The sequence below is a fragment of the Motacilla alba genome, chromosome 4 (genome assembly GCF_015832195.1).
Source record: "Motacilla alba alba isolate MOTALB_02 chromosome 4, Motacilla_alba_V1.0_pri, whole genome shotgun sequence".
In the NCBI taxonomy this organism is placed as follows: Eukaryota; Metazoa; Chordata; class Aves; order Passeriformes; family Motacillidae; genus Motacilla; species Motacilla alba.
In genome coordinates, this window is record NC_052019.1 from 16,400,994 (window position 1) to 16,424,947 (window position 23,954).

Below are 23,954 nucleotides of genomic sequence, written 5' to 3' on the forward strand. Positions count from 1 at the left end.
CAGAACCACTAGCTCAAATCAAGGCACATTGTTTTGCTTACCTTAATGTTGCCTGCTTCAAAGAGTTACTAATTCTTGGTCAGGTTTTACTTTTTATCTGCCTGTCGATATTGAGCTTCAGTTAATGAGTATTTTCACCTGCTCATTTGTCAAAGGTATGTTTTCTTTGTCCTTAAATCCTTTTGTATACTTCTACCATAATTTTACTTTGGAGGTGCTTTTCTAGTCTTTACTGTATCTGGAAGACTGACCTCATGGAATTTTAAACTGTATTTTATACTGAAGTATTTGAAATACTTTGTATACTTTAGGTAGTACGTGGACGTTACTTGAATTTGTTAAGAGCTCGAAAATTTATCTGTGTAAGTTTGCCCAATCTCTTTTTAAAGATCCATTCAGCAACAGAAGAAAAAAAAGTATATTTGAATTGCAACTTAAAATAATTATATTATACTGGTGGTTCATCCGTTTATTTCTGGACACTACCAAAGGGCTTTACAGTCCAAGTTATTACAATGTTAGCAGAGATTCTTCAGTACATTTTCTGTTGCTCACACCGCTAATGCTTCATCTTCTCTGAGCTCTCTGCTTGAGAAACACAAATATTTGTAGCTCAGTTGTAAAACTGAATAGTCACAGTATGGAATATCTCATCACTGTTTCTTCAGTGCTTCACTTTGAGCTCCGTGTCAGTTCTGGGAGAGCAGTTCAGTTGGTGAAACTGAAATTTCTCTTCTTGCATTGTCCCGGGGGAAACATAGCCTGCTAGGTAACTGTGCTAAGTGTCTGCCACCATGAAAACAAGGAAAGAAGGTGTGGTGGAATGTTTACGGTTGTTTTTACTCAAAGTAGCTGTAGTTCTTTAAAACCTACAGTCTTGGATTCAGTGATCCACATTGCTTACCTTGGGTTTCAGCTCGAGAGAAAGGGGATCTTTTTCATTAACTCTTGTTTCAGTATGTTTGTGTGTTCTGGATAGGTATTATTTCAGACAAAATTAAGCATCAGGTCACCTGAAAAAGTGGAACTGTTGGGGAAATAGTATGAACCCCGTGAAATAATGAACTATTTTAAAATAGTAATGTATTTTCTGGACTCTTTGTGTGGCTCTTTCCAAAGATTAGAAACTCTTAATGGTGACTGTTGAATGGGAGACTGGTGTGTACTGTGATACCAGGCTGTTTCAGACTTGCTCTGCATACTTTTTTCCCATTCACTTATATTTATCATTTTTATAGACATAACTACCTACTGTAGTCTTGAAAAATGTATTTCAATGAAGTCTAGTTCATAAAATCTCCATATAGAAAACTCAGCAAATTGACTCTTTTAAAAGCATCTGCTATAACTTTTTAGGTGTAAAGAGTAGCCGAAGTCTGTTTTTTAAGTATAGTGGAAGATGTTATTTCCCATTATTGCCTTTATGAAAATCAGTTATGTTCTATCTTCTCGGTCACAGGCAATAAGGAATAGTCAATTTTTTTGGTAGAGAAAGCTTAGCTATAAAAGGATATTCAGTGAATGGGATAAAGCTATTCAAAGTAAAAGATACAAAATGCAGGATTCACAAGGGATCAGTAATTTGTGTGTTCCCTCAATCTGTGTAGTGCTCAAAGAACAAGTATTTTAGTCTTGTGAAAGGCAAAGTAAAATCGTGTGTTGAAACACTAATTTGAAGTTCCAAGCTCTCAGGGTAGAAACTGGTGAGACATGAGGGTAGTGCTGTTTATTGCTAGTTTAATGCATACAACTTGATTTATTGCCCATAACTTAGATTTGAAAGTCTGTAGAGTGGCAGATGTATCAGTATGTTAAAGACATACTCAGCTGTGTGGGGTATGTGAAGTACAGGTAATAACAGAAACCCCTGATGGAGGGTTTACCTCTTTGTGTAAGACCTTAAATAGCAGAGCAAGTATTTTGCCTGAGAAGTATCCTTCTGAGTGATCCTGTGCATCCTTGTGAGACTGTTCTTGCATTTAGTGAGAGGCAGCCTGCCTGATGAACTTGATCATCAATTAATATTATGTCGTTGTACTAGAGAGGCTTTTATGTAATATACGAAACTTCTACAAAAATACAGATACTGAGTAATTTCATTGCCCTTTCAGTAGCAGCTGATTGCTATTGTACAGTGTCCAAACTTCACAGATTTTTTAGGAAGTATCAGCAGAGATTTTTGTCTTGAAAAACTGATTAGAAACTCACTTTTTAGTCTTTACCCTACATGTTTTTCCATGTAATTTTGGATCTGTAAAAATGGACATAGAGGTTTAAGTCTCTATTTAGCTAAGAGAAGTAGTGAATGAACTTTTTTCCTATTTTACTTTTTTGTTTGTTTGTTTCATTTTCTAAATCTTGTTGGATTGCAAATGTAACTTAAGTAGAAGAAAATAGTTTTAAACTAAGTTTTTTGGCCTTGGCATATGCTTTTATACATAAATTCACTAAAGGACAGAAAACCTCTATTTATAAATGATTTTATTTTGAAGATGAAGTAGATGCAGAAACAGTAAAATGTTTCACCTTCTTGTATTTGTGTTGGGATGGTTTTCTTTTTTTACTAGTTTTCAAATCAGAAATCTTCCAGTAGTCATTAAATTATAGCTCTTTCTTTTATATGGAAATTTTTCATTTTACTAATTTGGACACATGACTTGCAAGATCACAATCTAGATTTTTATTTTTTTTCCCTTTTTTTCCCTTTTTTGTTTTTTTTTTTGTTGCTGGATTAAGATTTTTTTTTCCTAATTATTAAAATGCATTGTCTTTCATCTCTCTTATCCCAGTAGTGTAGTCTTACATTTTTTGGTTCTCTCACTCTTAGGGTTTTTTTTAATCACTAAATGTGTGATTTAGGTTTCTTTTGCTTACAGAAATCAGGATTTCTGATGCTTGACTAACAGAAGAGAACCTGAAATTAACACTGGAGGATTATGGATATCTAGAACTCAAGAAGCTGACTGCTTGCTTATGATTTGAAGTGTGGCAGCAGCCCTCTGTGTGCATAAAAATATTTCTCAGATTATTTCACTCTCATGAGTTGTCACATTGAGCTTTAAGGCAGGAAAAACTAACTGAACTAAACCATGGAGCTATGTAAAATTTGGTTTTGCATATCTCTACGTATCTTCATGAGAATTTATGGAAAAAACCTTTAAACTGGAAGGACCATTATATGGAACAATGATTATGAGAAATTAGCCCTGAGAGGCTAAACAGTCTTAATTATTTGGGTTCAGCCCTAAGACTAACAAACAGGATAATCTGAGCTTTTATGAAAGTCTGAAACTTAATTTTTCAAGACTGATGCCCAGTATACTTTTTCACTTTGTCGAATGTGTTCATAGCTGTTTATTGATGTAGTATAATCACTGTTATGATTATTTATATATATATATATCTCTATGTATATGTCAGATTGTCCCATGCAGTCTGGTTTCTGTGAGTGCCCTGAATTATTGAGGGGTCGTGCATTACGAAGTGTGACCTGTGATAAATTTTATGGGACACAACCGTTTTTTCTAGTCAGTTGCTTTGCTTGAATGGTAGGTGCCATATGCAGTGGATGCATTTGTTAAAAACACCCAAAAGCCTGTTTTGAGCTTGACTTCTTGACTGGGATGACTGTATGCTCCAGGGCTGTCACACACAGTAGAAAGAATAATCTGCATCGTATGTTTAGAAAAAGCCATGAAGATGGAATATATTTGCCTTAGCTAGTGGTTGTTCTGTTGTCTGTAGGTATAAAACAGAGGGCTTTGATCTTGTCACCTCAGTTTGAGCAGCTGTGACCCTGGTCAGCATGCTCAGTGAGAATCTTCACAGAAAAATGGGCACCTTCCAGATTTCAGTTGCAGTTTTTTCTGTTGTATGCTGGTCAAGTTCTATTTTTTTAAATTTAGCTTCCTCAAAGTTCCTGTCTTTGCAGTTAAAGAGAAAAAGCTGCATGAAAAAAACTTCCTTGTAATGCCTGATATAAGCTGTGACTCCTTGGGGTTTTTTGACTTCTATTTGATCAGGGTTTCTGTAGCAGCTTCCTTTGCTTTTTGAAATTTTTATAAATAGGTTGTATGGATCATTAGACATAATATTATCTTGTTACTGAAAGTGTATACATTTGATACATGCTCCCTTGAACCTTTTCATGGTCACAAAATGTCTATCTGCTCCATTATACTAAGAGGAGCATAGAGTTGGTAGGGAATTGAATTTGCACTGCTGATTTTGTACTTTCAGCTTTCATGTTGTTTATGCAGGATGGAGTCCTGACTTAGTGATTGGTTCACACTGCAGACATTCAAAATCTTTCATAAAATAGGTAATATGGTCTGTTGGGGGAAACCAGAAAATGTAATTAGTCCATGGTAAATTTACTACTGGACCATGTCTCCGCTAATGGACCTTTCTGGTCTTAAAAATCAGCTTGTTACAGCCCTGGGATTCCAACTCAAAGTGGTTGCATTGCATTGCTGTAGCATTTGTAATTTAACACAAGTTTTTCTTCTTCTTTCCAAAGGCGCCTAAACAGAAATAACCTCCAGTTGCTTTCTGAGCTGCTCTTTCTGGGGACTCCGAAGTTATACAGGCTGTAAGTAGGCACGGCCCAATAACTGTTATTTGGGAAAATTTGGATTTGGTGTGTTATTGTGTCTTGTATTAGAATTTTTATCTTTTGCCTCACATTGGGCTAAAATGTGTCTTGGAGCATTGATGTTTTGTTTAAACTGAGTACTTTCTTTGACTGCTTTGCAAGATTTTTTTTTTTTAATTGTATTTTACATCAAGGTCATATACTGATACTTGTATGAGAATATTGTCATTTATTCCCACTTCTGTAAGGAAGCTTTTCAGAAAGAATACTTTGATTTTCCTTTTCTCCTATTTGTTGGTTTGTTTTTTTTTTTAATTGTTTCTATCTTAAAAGAGCTGAAAAATGCCTGTGGAGATTCTGACCCAAAGATGCAGCACTGTATAAGCACTTCGGTTTTGTGAGGTTCTGCTTTTGTGGCTATATACATTTGGCCAGAAAAATGATGGCATTGGCAAATGCTAGGTCTGTAGAGAAGTCTCTCCAGTGTCCCTCAGCAGAGGAAAACAAAGCTAGTAGCTCAAGCTCTGGGAAGAAAAAAATGATTAAATGCTTTACCTTAAATAAAAATGACAATGAATTGAGCAACGACTTTTTTGTTTTGATTGTATTACTTGGTTTGATAATGTTTTATTCTAGGCAATATTTTAAAATACATGGTTTGACCCATTGTCCTTTCTAAGAAGCCACTTAATTATGTTGCAGTGAAACATAATTGGTAGAATAAAGTTTAGAATATGTTTTATTTGAACACAATAAATTGTAAGGTACCTTTAAGTTACAGCATGTGTTATGGAAGGGATAGCACATGACATGCTTAAGTAGGCTTTTACAAGGTTGTACTAGTTCAGTCTGTTTTAATTTAGATATGTTTGATACATTTCTTCAGACTCCAGGTGAGCTTTCTGCTGTTGAAATTGCTGGTTTATACTGGGTTTCATCACTTTTGTGCTTGGAAAAAGAAAAGTCAAGTTGGAGGAGAGCGGGATTCCTCGTTTCCACTTTAGTATATGGAATTATGTTTGAAAGCAAATATGATGCTTTCATTTTAGTTGATTTTTATTTTACTATTGTGAAATAATAGTTATTTTTCTCCCTCCTTATAGCAATATACAATAGCAAAATGAAAATTACTCCTATTATTGTAAACATTTATTTTTGTGCATCTTGTTTTATTCCACTGCCTTAGATGTATACTTTGTTTCCAGAAATTCCCTGTAGATCTAATGAGTTCTTAAATTACTAGGCCAGAAAGCTGCTTTAGGCTTTTTTCCTGACAAACAAAAATATTTTGCTCTACTATAATATTTTAATATATTCAAATATTGTATTATATATTAACAATTGAGTCTCTTATAATTTCCATCAGCTGGGATAAAGACATTACCTCTATCAGGAATGAGATTAAAAGGATTTATGGTCATTTTATTATTCCACCTACAGTGTAATGGTTGCTACCTAGATACATATATAATAGAAATGAGCCATAATTTGCAGGCAAAAAATGGATACACACTTCAGTCAAAATCATATTTGAATATATTTATTTCAGAATTGTGTATTTGATAGATGCTAGTCTTACATCTGTAATGTCCTTTGACATAAAGCACACAAGTGCTCATAGTGGATATGGAGGAAAGCAAGCGATCACTGGCTTCAAAGTATTAAATTTCCTCTGCCTAAGGGTTATTGTTGATCAGACCATGAAAGTGAATGTCTGGTTATAATGTATTCATGTTTAAAAGAAAATATGAATGGTAGTAAAAAATTACAGCTGCTTAGCACTAAATTTGTAATTAAAAAATGCCAGGCCAACAAAGGCACTGATGTTGGTAAATGTTTGTGATTAGTTTCCAGATAATATGTAGCTTGTTCCCTTTGAAGAGTATAAAGTGATTTGGTTTTTTACATGCATCATTGTATAGGTTTAGATATATTTACATCTAAATAAATAGTTTTCTAAGGAGAATTAAAGTTCTCAAAACATGATTAATTATATACATATATTTTGCTTTGGATTCAGTATTTATTTTTGGCATCTAACAGCTAATCAAACAATGTGTGTACTGCGAGGTTTCAACGTACTACTGAGCTTCTGTGAATAATAATTACCATTTGACCCTTGGCTGTAAATGAGATGCCAGGTGAAGAAGCACATATGCTTGTTGTGTAGGCTAAATGCAATATAAAAGAAAGAGGTTACACTGTATATGAATTATGATTCGCCACAGTTGGTTGCCGCCAGCGGCCGGCTATGCTTTCCCTTTGCTGTCTGCTCCAATTTCTCTTTGGACGGGTTGAGAGAGCACTGCGTGTTCAGGTCAAGATGTTTGCCTAGAAATAGTAGTACAGTTGCAGCTGTGTTTGCTGGAGCAGGAGACTAGTTTAAATAGCATTACCATTTATCCAGTCCATTAACAGAACTCTGTAAAATAATACCAACTCTGCATAAACTACAGGACAGTGTAATAAAATTACAAGCACTTGTTGACAGATGGGAAGTGTAAGTAAAGGAAAGCAATAGGTTGAGAATTTAAAAGAGACAGTGCATTATTTTCTGTGTCTAAAGACACTTAATTTCAAAGGTAGTTAAATTATTTTTCAGGCTACTTTCTTTCCAGTTTAGCAGCCTTCCAAGAAATCTCCTGGAACTAGTTAAAATGGATAATTTTAGTCAAAACAGGAGCTGATTTTCCCATTAAAAGCTATCTATGAAGGTGTTTCGACATAAATATTTCAGTAGAAAGTAGTCAATGCCAAAAATAGTATGAAGAGTGCTGTAGGGTATATTAGTCTTACCTTGCAAGCAATCTCCCAAAACACAATGTACATGAGCCTCTGTTTTGATGCAGTACCATTAAAATAAAGGTGCTGTTTGGAATCCCCTGGGATGAGAAATAAAGTTCTTGCTCAACAAGTAGTATTGCTGCAAGGAGGAGCATTCTTTGGTGACCTGTATGCCCACTCATGCTACGTTGTGTCGTGTCAGGGATGGTACCTTAGCACAGACAATGACCACAGCCTAGCGAGTGCTTATCTGAGGCAAATAGATTTTGACTGCTTACTTTGGCTGGTTAGATCACAGTTCATTGATTGCTGTTTGCTGCAGGATACTGAGCTGCAGCTTGGACCCAAGCTGTTTGAAAAATCAGTTGTAAAAAATACCTTTATTAATCAGTGGCATGTAAAGGTTATTGAATTACATGCACAAAGCTTGTCCCTTCTGATTTACATTTCTTGTGCTTGGAACGTGGTTAAGTTTCTTTACTGACTAATATCTGTTTAAGTTAGGCAATGCTGGCCTTGAAAAAAAAAAATCAGCCTTTGTAGTGAATGTTGTCTTATATGTTTTTCTTTCAATATGTGTACTTGAAGATACACACTGAATATTTCTTTTCTAAAGGGAAAAACCTCCAAAACTTAATGTAGTCTGATTCATAAACATCAATTTTGAGATGTGTGTTAGTCACTAAAAAAAAATTTCTAACAGCAAATAATTAGAAGAAGTACTAAACAAAACAAGAAAAATCTTTAAAAAATTATCTTAGGCCAGAACAACAGTGGCAGCAGCAACAACAAAACGTGCCGTACGGGGGGCCCTTGCAAAAATTCCTCCTGAATTAATTTCTGCCAGCTATGATTAAAGTGTGTGGTACTAGATGTGTCAGACACCATAGTTCTCTGCTTCATTTTACTCTTGGCCTCTTTGGCCCTTGCCACAATAAATCCCACAATGGTTCGGCAGGAATCGCAGGTTGCAGTTGCCAGGGTTACCGTTGTCCGGCCGCACCATCATTACTCATCGCGGCCCGGGGCCGCTGCAGCGGGCAGCCGCGCAGCTCCCCCGCCGCCTCTCGGGGCTGCTGCCGGGGCTGCGCTCGCAGCGCTTGCTGGGCGCTGTGCTGCTTTTACCTCTGCCGAGAGAGGAAAAACCGAAAAAACCCGCAAAACAAACCACATCAGATAGCAAGGCGAAAAGGTAGTAAGATGGTGCATGTAAGGCGCTAGAACAAGGGCTTTTAAATATTTTTAAGTGCTGGACTCCCTGTTGTTTAGGTGTGATTTATGATTTTGTCATATTTCTTTTAACAGCAATCACGGTTAGTTAAACTATAGTTATAATTTTGTAGAAAAGACACTTCAGTCTGAAACCATTTTAACAACTATAAAGGAATCACTCATTAGAAAAATGCTCATTATCTCAAAGCCTCTGAAATATTCCAAGTGCGAACAACTGCTCTGGATGTTAAATCCAATGAGGAGCAAAAATGAGTTTCCCCTTTTCAAAAGACAGTATCGAAGATTTTTTTCTCCTTTTGAGAGTAGATTGCTAATGGAGCTGCTGTCAAGTAAGGGCAGTGGGTTGGTTTCCACTGTGCTGCAATAATGTTACAGTGTGCTCCACTTTATTGCAGAGGTGGCCTGGATGGACAAAAAATTTAAGAAACATTAATTCAAACATGAATTATGAAGTCACCTTGTTGCTATATCCTCCCAAGGATAGTGTGTTTTACTCACTTGTTTGAGTTTTTATGATTTATTAGGGTGTGTTTTAGCAGCATGAAGACAAGGCAACTCCTTTTTTTTTTTTTTTTCTTCATGTGATAGAATGAAATTTTATCATTTTAGGGCGAAATGGAAGCAAATAAGTTTTCCCTACATTGTATCAGTCTGGCTTGTGTTTTGACTTGTATTTCTTTTTTTACCACAGTTGCTTAGTTCAAGTACAAGAATGTTTGAATTGTGTTATCTAGCCAATTAAGTTCAGTTGGCAAGAATATAGCTATTCTTCTGCTAGTTAGTTTTTAAGTGCTGGCATTATTTTGTTAGCACCACTCTTGAACTGTGACTATAGTTCTCAGAACGTAACCATCTTTCAAAATTATTATTTAGTGAAGACATACAGCATATTAGTAGAGGTATAAATGAGTATGCAGTTCTGGCTTTGCAGTATTGTAAGCTACTAATTAAAAGAAATTTTTATTATATGAGTAATTACTAATCTTTTTAGCAGTGTGCAAGCACACTTACTGGTTTGCTACATGACTGCAGTTTTGCTAACAGGAGATCTTATTGCCCCAGTATGGAATGTTTTCAGGGTGAATGTGGTCCCTTTTGCTGCATGGCCACTGCCAGTTACATTTCTGGGAGTTTATTTTTGTATAATCCCAGACAGTGGGCAGACAGGCCTATCTAAAAAGTAAAAGAATTATTGTGTATTAAAAATATGCTTGTTAAGGTTCATTGCCTGTGTGAATAAACCAAAGTAACTGAGAACATATTACCTCTGTGCTAGATTTGTAATACCTAATTTCTGGCACTTATTTCTGGCATGGAAGAACTAGGAGGTAAACTTTTGTGAGACATTATAAACACTGTTAGTTCTGTTACCTGCTCATTTTTAATGTAAAGACTAAAGAGAATTGGGAGCTCAAACCCTTTATGCAGTTTGACTTGCATGTTCACCTTTTTTCTGGTCCTACAACCAGTTGCTTCTACTTTAAGCTTTCATTCTCTGCTATAATGTTTCAAAATTGAAAATTCTGTCGTCTCAAGGTACTGAATAAAACAAAAAACACCACTGTAGCTTTGCTTCAGACATAAGCATTACTGATATGGATGGCAGAATGGCATTTTAGAGATTTTTGGAAGTGTTGCAAAAATGCTTACAATTCATCAGGTTGATTGATTTTTTAGCAAAGAAACAAGTATTGCTTATATGCATTTGGTGTACAACTTGCAGTAGCTATATCCTAGCAACAGCAAGCATTCAGCCTTAGATTCAGCTGAGTGGAAATGTTGATAGAATCAGAATGAACTTTTGAAATGTAGTTAGAAAAATAAAATGAATTATCGCTCTGGGCAATTATTGGACTTCCAACTTCACTATGTTACTCTGCCCTTTGTTAGGGAATCTCTTAATCTGTTGGCCTTCCCTGAGCTGTGCTTTCTTTTGGATTTGCATGTCACCTGCTATGGTGCTGTGCAGGAAAAAAAAATGGTGTACCATATATACAAAAATCAAGTGAATTTTTGTTACTGGAAGTAATAGTATGATATTTTTGAAACTGGAAAAAAACTATTTTAGTGTGAAATGATGCTCTCTGTATGGATGTTTATATTTTTTACTTTTGAGATAATTGGAAGCCATCTTTGAATTGTGGTTGAATTTTCCTTTATTTCTTTATTCATAAAAGCATAATTTTGTTGGTTTTTTACAAGCAAGATTTCTTTTGCTATGGGAGGAAATGGAAAATTGGATAGACTGCTGGGGCTGCAAACTAATTCTGATCTGAGCAGAACACAAACTCTTTATATAAGCTGCAATAATAAGTGATATAGTTGACTAATTTCAGCAAAAGGTGTCTATAGGGATATCCATGAGTTGGACTTTGATCCTTGTGGGTCCCTCCCATCACAGAATCAAGAATACTCAGTGATTCTGTGTTGCTTATAATTTTTGTGGGGTTTTTTTGTTTTTTTTTTTTACTAGAGCAAACACTCCAAAACCATTCAATAATTTTTAACCTTAATTGGAAATTTATGTTAAACACCAAGCTAACAAATATATGACTTACAGCAATTCTTCTCGATCAACATAAATATCTGTGTTATTTAAAATATTTATGCTATTAGCTGCTGGCATTTAAATATGTCTAATGTGAAAACATGAGTGATATTAATTACTCAAGCCGTAGCTCTATTTAAATAATGTGGTGGTATTCCGAGTAATTGAGAGGTCTACTTTAGCTATTGTGGTTTTGGTACTTTGACACCAAGCATAAATAATTATCTTCTGTGTTTTTGTTGGAATCATAGCAGTTAAAGCTGAGAATTGTGTTTGAATACAAAAATGGAAGTGGCTGGTTTTGGATCACCTGTAACCATATTCATGTCCAGTCTGAATCAGTCCCTGGGCTGTTCCTGGAGGGTTGACCTTGAAAGCTTTGGTAAATCATGATACAGGAAACCATTTAGTCAGGAGTTAAGTAGAAAACTGAAACTCAGTGAAAGAAGTCATGAAAAGTACAAAAGCATGTCAGAGGAATTGCCATTATTATGTGGCGCAGAAACATGGTGTGAAATGTTATAAAGAGGATAACTGTAAGTCTTGGCTTACACAGAGTGGACATTTAAGTGCAGCCATGTCGTCTTGATTAAAAAAAAAAAAAAAGAACAGAAAAGAGGAATAAATCAAGCCAAGGGAAAATCTGAAAGTATAGAGGCTTGTCCCTGTGATGGTAGGTTTCTTCTACAAGTGGAAGATTAAAGCCTAAAGTAACTGAATAGCTGAGAAAAGTCCAAAGAAAAGTTGATTGCTTCCCCTCCAAGAGTTCCAATTGATTGAAAAAAGCCTAATTTAAAGTTCTGTTTGTTCTGTGTCTTAAACCATCAGAATTTTCTTTTAAAACTGGGGGAATGCTCTGGAAGAGAAAGAATCCGAGGATAAAAAGTCATTGCAGGCCAACAATTGTTCCTAATCCTCACAAAATGCTGGAGAAATTAAATTTATTCTTTATTGCTCAAAGTGTTACCTAGGTCACTGGGCGATGGGAAAATTGAACTGGAAGTCGAGTAGGCACAATCTTTGTTTTGTGTCTAGATGCTTAACCTTAGACACCACAAGGCATCTTAGTGTGTTGTGGGAACCTGGTTCAGAGTATTAACACCAGGACGTTTATTACCCTGGATTTATAATGGTCTATGCTGTCAGCAGATGAAAATGTTGTGTTTACATTTCAGTGTTAAATGATCATTTAATTAACACCTAAGAGGAAAAAAAAAACCCTTGTGAAATTCTTAGCAGCTTTTATTGTTGGTTTCCGTGGAGGTTTTAATATCCAAGTTATGCTGTGGTTGCTTCTATAATACAGCTAGAAAAGACATTTATGAAGGCAATCAAGAAGGACAGACAGTTTAACCCCTGTTGACCCTTCATCCTGAATGTTGGTTTATATAGCATTATAAATGCATTGAATTTGTTTTAAAGCTTCTTTAAAGTTACTCACGCAGCATTCAAACAACACAATATTTTTCCATGTAAAAATATTTCCCAAAGTGTACATTCTTATACAGAGTGTAGTTTTTCTTAAAAATAACTAATGTATTTAGAATTTATCAACAAAAAATTTACTGCAGTTAAAAAAATAAAGTTGTTAGTTTGACAGATTTGTCTGTATGTTCTTGATAAGGATATACAAGCTTCTATTAGAAAAAAAAAGGAAGTTTGAAACAGACATCATATCATGCTCTGGTTGTAGTAGCTACTGCCTGTGTTCTTCAAAAATAATAGGAAATTGGCAAGGGAAAGAACATTACTACAAAATTGCATATCCACTTTACCCAGCATAGATCTACTTCCATATGTTCCATTGTATCAAAGTCAAGGCTAAATCAAAAGATTTAATTTGCTCTGGGTTCTTCATAATGCTTTTTGTTGAAATGTTGATCTACAAATGCTTTCTGCAATAATGTCACCCTAGAAAGCCTGTTTGAATAGGTTTTTTTTGCATCCTGGATCTAAAGCTAGATGAAATGCTCTTTGTTAGAGAGCAGGTGCTTTTCAACTGATGTTTTTATAAACACACAGTAGTAAAAATTGAAATTACATATAGATTTAGAGATTGTTTTGGAGGTTGTTTGTTTATTATTCGGTCTTTGCTTGGGGAATAAATCCCACAATTTTAAAGCATGTTAAGAGAATAATAATAAAAAGCCCAGCACAGTTTAAGTCAATTATTAATGATCCACAAATTTTATTGTGTTCTTTTTGTTTTTCCTGATAATCATTTCCTTCTCACATGTCAATAACTGAGTTAGAAAATGCAGATGGAATCTGCTGATACAGTAAATGTTCCTTTTTTTCCATGCAACTGACATAAACCATCTAACACTTGATGAAATATTACAGCTGCAGTGAGACTTTGATCTGCCAGTGGGATCTCAATGTTTTTCAAACTTCTCTGAATATATTTATTATGAAATTTATAATGAAATTTAATATTCAGATAGAGACTTGTATTTTCTTTTGTCTCAAATATTTGAGCATTTAGAGTTCAAACAATGTATTGCAATTTCAGTCCTTTCTTCAGTGTTTTTATTTGAAAAATAATTCTGCAATATCCATTTCTTAATTGACATTGGATGAAGGAGCCTTAGGATACACTTAGGATAGATAAGAAAGGCTTACCCTGTACTATGCAGAGCTTGCTCTCCTCTCAGTCCTGGTAGAGCTTGTAGGTTTGTTGTGCTGGTGAGTGACTGAGATGAGCAATGCATGCAGGAAGACAGGCTGCACTTTCTACATGCAGACCAGTAAAATTCATCTGAAACTACACTCAACTGCTTGGGACTAGGAGGCCTGGTGGGGAGGCCACATACATTATCTAAGTACCAATTAAAGGGACTCTCTTTATGGTAGAGAAAGTGCCAATATATGAAGTGCAATATTTGGTCTTGGAGAAGAACTGAAGCCAGAGCTGCAGTGATGAAAACCCAGACTGTTGTCCCGATCCTTGTAGCTGTTGTAAGGGTACTTGGAGCCAGGGCTGGTGGTTTTACTTGGGAAAGGCTGCTTATGAATGCTGAGCGGGGTTTATTCTCTCCCCCAGACACTTGAGAGGCCTGCTCTGCTAATGGCTGTTCAGACCCACCTCATGGAGAATAAAGCTGGGGCTTGCAGAGCTCTTTTCATCTTTACAGCCAAGCCCAGGTGCAGGCCCTCCCTGGCTCAAGGGTGTTTAAAGGACCACACTCTGAAGGCTTCTTTCCAGGGCCCTTAGTCTTTAGGGGGAAGAAATAAGGGGCTGAACTGGGGGGGGCAATCCTTTCAGCTAAGCACTCCTTGAGGATTTTCAGGGTAACATGTACAAGAGAGAAAAATCTTTGCCTCTTTTCATTTCTCCTTCTGCCCAGACAGTTCAATGGTATTTTTATTTTTGCTATGAATGTGTAATCCATACAGTTGTGAGGAAGGGCTGCTCGTACTTTTGAAGGTAGTGTGTACAAGAAGAGGTTTGGTGGCAGTTGTTCAGTGCTATTGGTATTTTTACGTGGGGAAGGTGGAAGAAACATAGGCTCTTCTTTCTCCCACTTTTATGGCTTTTTTGTAGGAGTGGAGGATAGCTGGCAGGGATTTAGATGGTTGACCCTGAAGCTGCGAAGGTTGCATATGGAGTTTGATAAGACCCACAGGGAAGAGTTGCACTGCAGATAGGATAACAGCGAATATAAGGAAGGTAGATTTCCTAATAGCTGCTTCTCTGAATGCAAAGTTATGGCAGGCTTATTAGAAAGGAAAGAATGTAAATATGCATCTAAAGAATGGCCTATGCATCTAAAAGAGGGAGAAATGAATTTGAAAAGCTTTGCAGAACTAAATAAAGGTATTTAGATAAACTAAAAAAATGACTCTGACACATATGTGTACTGCATGAAAGCAGTTATTTCTGAGACTGGGGAAAATTCCTATCGGGTCCTTACTACTTCTGCATAAATGTTGAACCTAGTCAATAATTAATTGATTCTGTCATATTCTCTGTGTTCTTTATGAATTGTGCATTCTTTGCAAAAGGCAAGAGGCTTAATGCCCTTCTAGATTTTAGAAATGTCTGTAAATTAAATAGAGCAAATATTTCTGTGTAAATCACCTATGCCATAACTTCCTATAGCAATAGTACTGTCCTCGTCACTTATGTGCCAACAACACAATAAAAACACCACTCAAAAGGGGTTATTTTTTTATGTCAGAGTCATTTCTAAAAATGACAGAACTTCTGTAGACAGCCTACCAAATCTGTAGAGGAATGCTTTGCCATTTGATCTCTAGTACACTGTTCATGTCAGAGGTGCAGAAGCCAAAACCATTCATTTGGCACAGAGTACAGAGATGTCTTATGGCAAAATTTTAGTTTATATATAAAAGTTAGCAGATGCCAAATTTAAATTTCAACTGTAAAAAAATCATAACCACAGTGTTGCTTTTCCTTGGTTTGTCAGTGAGGATAGCCACACACATTCAGATTTGAGCATTGGTCTGAATGCCAATCAGGTCATCTTCACTGTTCTGGCTGATAACAGTAGCTCTATCTGTGTAAAATAAGACAGTCTTTCACCATGTGGTAAGTCTCTGACTAGGAAATAATCAGCTGTTTTTCAGATCTATAATAAAGATTACTGTTAGTAAAATTTGTTCAACTAGCATGCCATATTAAGATGAAACAATTTTGCAGCATGCAGTGCACTATCACCTTTGAAGTGTTGCATATAAAACTGTATGCTCTGTTCAAAGCTGCTGGGGCATGGCCAGTTGTGCCACATATTCCTGAAGTTTTAGATACTGGGGTGAAGAGTTCATTTGGTTCGTTGTTTTGTAGTCTATTGATTGCTGATCTAAACTGTTTAAATAGCACACCAGTAAATTTTGGTAGAGGAAATAATAATAAGGGATTTAAATTTAACAAAAAAAGAGTATACTGAAATTATTTCTTCTGTGAATATGAACTGGAGAATGTGGGAAATACAAAATATGGCAAACTAAAGATTGTAATCACTGGGGGAAAAACTATTGTGAGAGACTTACTAATAGCTGTAAATGTGCAGCATGGAACAACATCATCATCCCATTTCATGTGTGTGTATCAAAGGCACTGCAGGAAATAGAAAAGAAAATATTTCTAACTTTGTTATGGAGTTTTACATAACCAACGGCAATGTGGTTTGCTTTACTAGTTAATCTCATGGGAAGTTCACTTCAAATGGGTATTTTTTCCATTTTGTTGCAACATTAAAAATATTTCACTAATATTTTGGCTAAACTGAAGCTTTTTTTCTGTTCTTGTGAATCAGGTTGCAAAACATATTTTTATCTTTTTCCTCAGTCAAATGAAAGAAAATGGAAATGGAAATTTGACTTGTAGGGAAGGCTTTAAAATTAGTATGTGCTGTTAGCCTACTTAGATGAATGGAATAGCAAAATAATGTCAGTGTCATGTGTGTATGTATACTGGGAAGAACAAACAGCAAAACTGGGAGAAATGTAGTTGAATTAGGAAGTTGATTGGTAAGAAAAGATTTCTTCAGAGAATTGCAAGTTTTTGAGATGGGTGACCTAAGAGTGGTTGTTTGGTGTATATTCAGAATTGAAGTAAAAATAATAATAATATTACCAGATACACAAATTCTTAGTAAAGAAATGTAACTGTACAGTTTGCTATAATAATTCCCAATATTTAACATTTAGGCGTAACAGGGACTTTGGATTTTCTCAGTAGTAGCTGAAAATCAAAGCTTTTTCTGTGATTTGTTTTGTTCATTGCTGGTCTCCAAACGATTCTGTTACCAGGTGTGAAGGGGAGCCTCATTCTTTCTTGCAATATGAATGACAGCTTGTAATGCTGTGTTCCATGTGATGTATTTGACTAGGGTGGTGAAAAGGAGTCAGATGAAGCCTCTCTGCTGGCCAGCAGTGCTTCCCATACCTAGATAGGCTCTAGACAGTGAACTGGTAGCAGGGAACAAATTCTGAAACATGAAAAAGCTACCATTTAACTGAAAGTCCCAAATACTTGGCAGTCTGATTGCTGATTTGTCTTTTTGTCCAGGGAGGAATTTGTCTTACAAGAGCTGCAGATTACCATAATTGTAATGTAGGATTGAGGCCTAGAGAGCCTTTTGGGGCTGGCAGAAAAGTGTGTTATTTCACATGCTTATTCTAGAGAAATTCAGATGAAGGTGCATAAGAATTGTTGCATGTTGAATAAACAAAAGTAGAAAGCATTTTGTATTAAAAAAACATAGTTTTGTTACTGTTGCTGTAAAAGACTTCAAAGTCTGTTTCCTGAAGTAAAGCACTATTAGCATAACCACTCAGTTTTGTGCATTGCATGGAACAGGAATTTGAGTGTTCCCAACTCTGCCTTTCATGCATACAGCAAGGCATCAGTGCATGATGTGTGGGCCTGCAAATGCATTAGCACTGGTAGTTCTTTGGGCCTTCACTATTACTGTTTAAAATACTAACATTTCAAGGCAAACAAAAGCAACAACCCCCCAAAGAATTGAAACAAATCCCAGTGTTTGAGAAGTAGTCAAAGAGAAAATGCCAATGAAGGTGGAGATGTCTGTCTTGAAAAGATTTCTCTGTTTCTCCAAATGAAAATAGTTAGGAAAAATATCTGTATCCATTAAATGTTGCATTATTATTTGATGAATTAGAGACATAAATTTGGAACTTAGCTTAATGTCTTCATATAGTGAATAAGAATGTGATGCTGTAGTTTCAGTTTATAGTGTCTTAGAAATGTACAGCTTTGTTAATTGTGCATTTTGCTGAAAATGGAACTTAAACTAGATTCTTGTAACAGTGTTCAGAGCCTCCTTTTTGCATGATTAGCTGTGTGTGGATTTTTTTTGTAAGAAAGCCTGTTGCTATTAATGTGTTTAGTTCACTTTACTTGCATTTTTAAATTACGGCTGTATGACTGTATTTGTTCATTGTGTTTTATTTTTGCTTCCAAACTTGAGATGACTTCTTAAATAGTTTGCTAAATGTGGATGCTGCTGGAAAGTCTTTAATGGTGTAATCTCATTCTGCACAATAGTGTAGGTCCCCTGTAAATTTGGTAAGTATTCAAAAAAGGGTGAGTAGTTTTGATATGCCTAAAGAAAGATACCAACAGAAGATAATCAGTGTGTCTGTACTGCTCAAGTGTAAGGTCATCATCATTTTGGCATGACCTGGTTAATGAATTTCCCTGGGTATGCTAGGAATGTCTTTCTAAATACAGATACAGAAAACCCATATCTTTCTTTCCATATAGAAAGGAGAATAAATGCTGTATTGAAAGCTATAACTAATAATTAAAAAAACCCAAACAACTTGAATTATGTTCAGTGTTTCAGTTGGGTGGTCCAGAAGAAGATTGAAAAAGATCTTCTGAATTTGGTTTCTGTTCCTTACTAGAGGAAAGTATTGTATAATCAGAAGTCATATTTTAATTGATTTTTTTTTATTTGCTTAATAACAATATCCTGCTGTGTGTACTTTTTATCAGCAGTGCTTTCGGGATTTTGTAATGTTTAGAGAGGATTACACTATGTAAAACTTTCCAAATATGAGACTTTTTAAAAAGAAAATGTGGTGTGAATTAACTAGTTTCAAAAGGAAACTCAGTAACTTTAGGGGAGGTGGGAAGCAGGGGGTGTGGTTAAAACATTTATGATAAATATTGTTTTCTGTCTGTTTTTTGATTTTTGCTTTGTTTTTGGATATTTTGTTGAAAATAGGAATCTGTAGGAACTGCTCCAGAAGGTATGAACTGTGAAGGAAAAGTAAAGAAATACTTGTTTGTGCTGAAGTTTTATATAGAATTTGTGCCCTGAAATAAGCCAAGGTAGTGTTTGAACACAGGGGAATTTCTTAAAATAAACACAGCCACGAAAGGAGAATGTGATAATGACTTGATGATGATGAGTGTCTGCTGTTACGGGTCCGGTGAGATGCAAGTGCCAACGCCCCAGCCTCTACACCACGATCCAAATTGTAATGAAGGAATTTGGCAGCTCTGATGCCTTTATGTGAACTTATTACTATGGCTATGAAGATAAATAGTTCCAAAATGGAAATACTAACAAATATTCAGTCGTTTCCAAGCAGATTAGAAGTGGCAATGTTGGAACCAAGATGAATAAGAAATATATCTTTTGTGTGCATTTGTTCCGTTCCTGTTTCCCTGGGCTGGTCCTTCCTTTTAAAAATCAGTGTATTTAGACAGATTATATATATACTCTTGGTAAAGGTCACATCCCCATTTCTTGATTTGTTTCAGCTGCCTTCCTGCTTTCCCTCTCTATGACTCTCCTCTTATGCAAACATCAGCCCTGATTAAAGTCTAAAACTTGCGGAAAATGTTCTGTACTAGATTGCGGGCTGGTGAGCTGTCCGACAGCCGTGAGCTGTCTAATGAAGAGCGAGAGTTCCCATTTGTTCCCTGGGGCAGGCTCCCCCTTGTGGATGCTGAGCCAGCTGCTGCCACATTCCAGGAACTTCCTAGCCTTGTACTAACTTCACCTGGAATTCCACATAGATTTTTTAAAAGTCAGGCTGACCTGAAAAGTGTTAACTCAGAAAGAAGGCTTGAGAGTAGGAAAATTATTGTTAGAACAGAAAGGTTTTAACTTTCTTGTGAATCCTGTTTTTGATGCAATCTCTGCTGCTGTTTTTTGGTAAAAGTAGTTTCCATATAAACACGTTCTGTTAGCTTTTTTTGAATGTTCTGCTTAGCTTCTCTGCTAAATGAAGTTATGTCCAATAGTGGATTCTAACATAGGATACTGATATCACTGTGAGCATCAGCACTGGCAACTGGGAGATTATTTCCATCAGGTTCTCCATGTAAGTCTACCAAAGATTAGGGACAGCTGTATTGCTGGGTGGGATGATGTGTCTTTTGTTTGTCTTGCATGATGGTGCAGGACTTTGCAATGGAATCTGGGCTGTGGCACATCTTGGAATTTTGGAATTTAAAATTCCAAATTTCAAGAATTTACAATTTCAAACCTGTGATAAAGGCAATTTTTTTATCCTTTTCACTTGACTGCCTGTTTCTTGAAAGGTGTTTAATGCAGCTCATTGAGTAGACTTATTTACACAGGCTTAAGAGGCTTTTCTGCTTGCTCACTAGCCTAGGCTGAATGACTCATCTGAGATCAAACTATTGACAGAGGAGGTGCTTTTGGAGCTGCAGATGGCACTGCCAGCATCTTAATGAAATCTGGTGCCAAGGGAAGCATATGAAAAATGTAGGAAACAATATTGTAAATTGCTATGTGAATCTTGAAAAATAGTGATGTGTCTGTACATGGAAGATGTGTGTTTTTCATCATGAAGAACTCAATCTTCCTCACTCTCCCATTTCCACCAGTGCCAGCTCTAGTGCCCTGAAGATTTCTTAATGGCCTACAATTAATTGATCTGATGACTTTATCAATGTCCTAGTAGTTGACATTATCTCTAAAGTGAATGACAGTCTTGTTGGAATATGCTTTTTTGAAATTCAGAAACCTTCTGGTCCTTCCAGATTCCATTCTTCCTATCACAGTACTAGCTAGTACTGTTATAATGTGCATGTGGTTTCCTGGCTGACAGAGCTAATGGTTTGTTCTCAGATTGTTCTCAATCCCTGAGTTGTTGTTTGCTAATTCCAGTCATTTTCTTGGTGTGAAATGGGTAAGATGACTCTAAGAAGGAAATTGCAGACTGTTCATTGTGCAGCTTCACCAAACAGTGAAGCTGCATCATGAATCAGGACCAAGAAATTTGGCAAATTATATAACTACTTTTTAGTATTTGGTCACTTGAGAATGCAGATTATAATTCCCAGATATGTGCTTTATGTGTAAGATGAAGAAATCACCTTGCATGTCTGAATTAAGATGGCTATTCCCTACAAAACCATCATTAGATTTATATTGGGAAAAAGTTGCTACTGTTTCTCCTGCTTTTGTGGACCAATATTTTGTTTGGCCAGCTGCAGAGTTTTTTTTTTCTTTGGGAAATGTAAACTTGCCAAACCTGCACCTGGAGTCATAGGATGGGATAATTCAGTACAGAAATTTTTTTTCCCTCACCAATACAGACACTGACTGCATATTGCAATCAAACCTGTAATTTGACAGAGCACCAGATTAACTTTCCTGGGCAGTCAGGAGGAGCTTTATGCTGGTCAAATCCCCTTTTTACATGTCATGGATCAAGGAAAGAAAAAATTGTGTACAAAGAAATAGAGGATCATTTAATAGATAAAATATCAGCAATAATTTCTGATGACACTTGTTCTTCTTGTATAACTTGTCAGATACCAGGAGATACCATGTTTAGTCATGCTTCTTCCATACTTCTGGTATCAAATTTATCCAATTCTTGGGCGCAGTGAAAGCTTTTTTGTCTTCTCAATATCTTTAGTATGTTATTTCTCATCACTGTCCTGAACCTCAGCATGACATTACTTGTTGTTGACTTTTACTGTGAGCTCAGCTGATAGACATTGTGATGTCTAGATTTCTGTCTTTTCTGGAGAATATGACATTTTTCTCCTGAAAATTCACTTTTGCATTCTTAATGAAAAATCTATTTAGTGTAGCTTTCTTTACTATAAATGATTCTAATATGCTTTGTGTTAAAGACAGTGTTTTCTTACTTCTCCTATGAGATGCATGCAGTGCAGGAGAAAAAAAAAATTACTTGTTCACTTTGAAGTCACACACGCTCACACGTGCTTCTCAATAAAATATTTTAAAAATCCCCCAAGACAAATGAAAATAGTACCTGAAAAATAAACATGTTTTTTTAAATAGCTGTATGGGATTTTTATATCTAACTAATTGCCCGAAGGTAACCATGACGTTACATTTTGTTCCCTGTGCATGCTAGTTGCTTTATTTTGGTAGATATGCTAAATGTGTCTATTATTGTGTTAAAAATTTTAATTACTGAGGTTTGTGAAACTGCTTCCAAGGGGTATTTGTAGAAAGCTGGATAGATTGACAAGTGATTGACAGGGTAAACAGTCTCACTGTGTTCTGATATGCTATGCTGTGGTGCAATGCTACAGGCACCTCATAAGCCTCAGGAAGTAGCTGCAATCCAATTTTTATTAAACTTTTACTGCTAATGTATCTTGACATTATTGTTAATCGGGAAACTAAATGTGCCACTGTTGTCTTTTTCTTTGTTTCTTTAGAAAGCTTCACTGTTGTCTTGCATACCTATAAAACCTCAGTGTGACACAACTCGAGAGTAATGTATCTGTATTAGTAAAATACAGTGTTGGCAAGAGGTAGTTAGCATGTTTTCCATAATTTTTAATATTTTTGTAATGTGAAATATCTTTAAATGACAAAAGCTTTATTTGTTGTGATGCTGCAGAATAACACCTATTCCTTCAAAAACAAGATCCATCTAGAAAATGAACATTAATTCTATGTAGCTCTTCATATTCACCAACAGAGATACAATTTTACCTTCTCTCACCCTCTTGTTGTCCCTGTCACCTGCTCTGTGCAATGTGCCAAAGGAAAAAAAAACAAAAAAACAAACTGAATAACCCTCTGGAAAGACAGATAACTTCATTGGTTTGCCCTTGAAGATCTTTTTTTTTTTGTAGCATCAGGACAATTTTGGTAGATTTGAGGATACAAGGACTAAAATGACAAATATTTAGGTTTTCAGCTGAAGACCATTATTGATATTTGAGTAAATAAAGCTAATTCACATCTTTTGAAAGCTTTGCAGCTTTAACATAATGCCTGTATTTCTTAGTGGGAGATCAACGAGAACTAGTGTAAATTTTGGCCCAATGCTGCAACTTAGTTTTGAGGTGTCCCATGTGGGTCGCACAGGCACATCTCTGGCATCATTCACATCTCAGGTTCGGCTGGTTTGTGCTGTTACCTTGCTGACTGGATCTTTTGCTGAGAAACAGGCTCCTTATCTGTTCTTAGACTAGGTCTCATTTCAAACAAGTGGCCCTCTTTTTCCATGCTGCCTGGAGATTTCACCCAGTTGTCAACTTAGTTTTCTTCTCCAATTGAATGTGAACCAAATGGACTATGGCCAAGTGTGTTAAACTGTGGTAAGTCTGTGATAAGAGACCCTATAGTCAGGGTGAAAACTTCTTTCATCCTTTTTTAGTGCAGTAAAGTCAAGTGACTAGAACCTTCTTACAATGCTATTGTTTAAAAAAAAAAAAGTATTTAGTTTTTTTACCTCTATATTAAATATAGTGATTTCACCTTACTCCTTCCTAAAATGTCAGTGTGCTGCTGTAACTGTGCCATATAATTTAAGACATTTTCACCTCCATAGTGGACTTTGCCCTAAAAATTACAGATTTTGTGGTTGTGATAAATGGTTCAGCATGGACTGGAGAGCTCTGAGTATAGTGCAGAAGAAATAGCAGCAAAATGTGTTGTGAAAATGGAAAAATGTATTTTGAGAGTGAAATAAAATTTTTTCTTAACACAGTATGGTCTACTATCTCCAGCTGGGCCTGTTACTTTGCCCAAGTGTTTTGTTAAGCATTGGCAGCACCCATGGAATTGGGTCAGGCTTGTTCTGCTCATTCTCAGGAAACTGCTGAACAGAACCAAAGTGTCTGGAGCTCTCTGGAGGGTTGGGGTTTCAAGTAGAAAGCAGAGAAATGCACTAGCATTCAGGCCCTTTCCACTCCTGAGGAAGAAAAGCTGCTTCTGGAAACTGGAAGAGAAAGGTTGTAGACACCAAGAACAGAGTGACTGAAATAAATGAGCTCATTATAGGATGAGGGATTTTTCATAAGAGATAGGAAATAGATGAGATCAATCA

General features: G+C 36.1%; 1 protein-coding gene across 19 annotated transcripts in view; it reads left to right on the forward strand.

The window, feature by feature from the left end:
* Positions 1–23,954, forward strand: part of SLIT2 (slit guidance ligand 2) — a 258,771-nt gene that overhangs the window by 17,408 nt on the left and 217,409 nt on the right. For all 19 annotated transcript variants that reach the window (XR_005256917.1, XM_038136577.1, XM_038136593.1 and 16 more), the window contains exon 4: positions 4,520–4,591. Coding sequence is in view for 18 of the 19 variants with exons in the window: in XM_038136577.1 (XP_037992505.1) it covers positions 4,520–4,591 (72 nt within the window). In the remaining variant the exon portion in view is untranslated. The remainder of the gene's footprint in view (positions 1–4,519; positions 4,592–23,954) is intronic.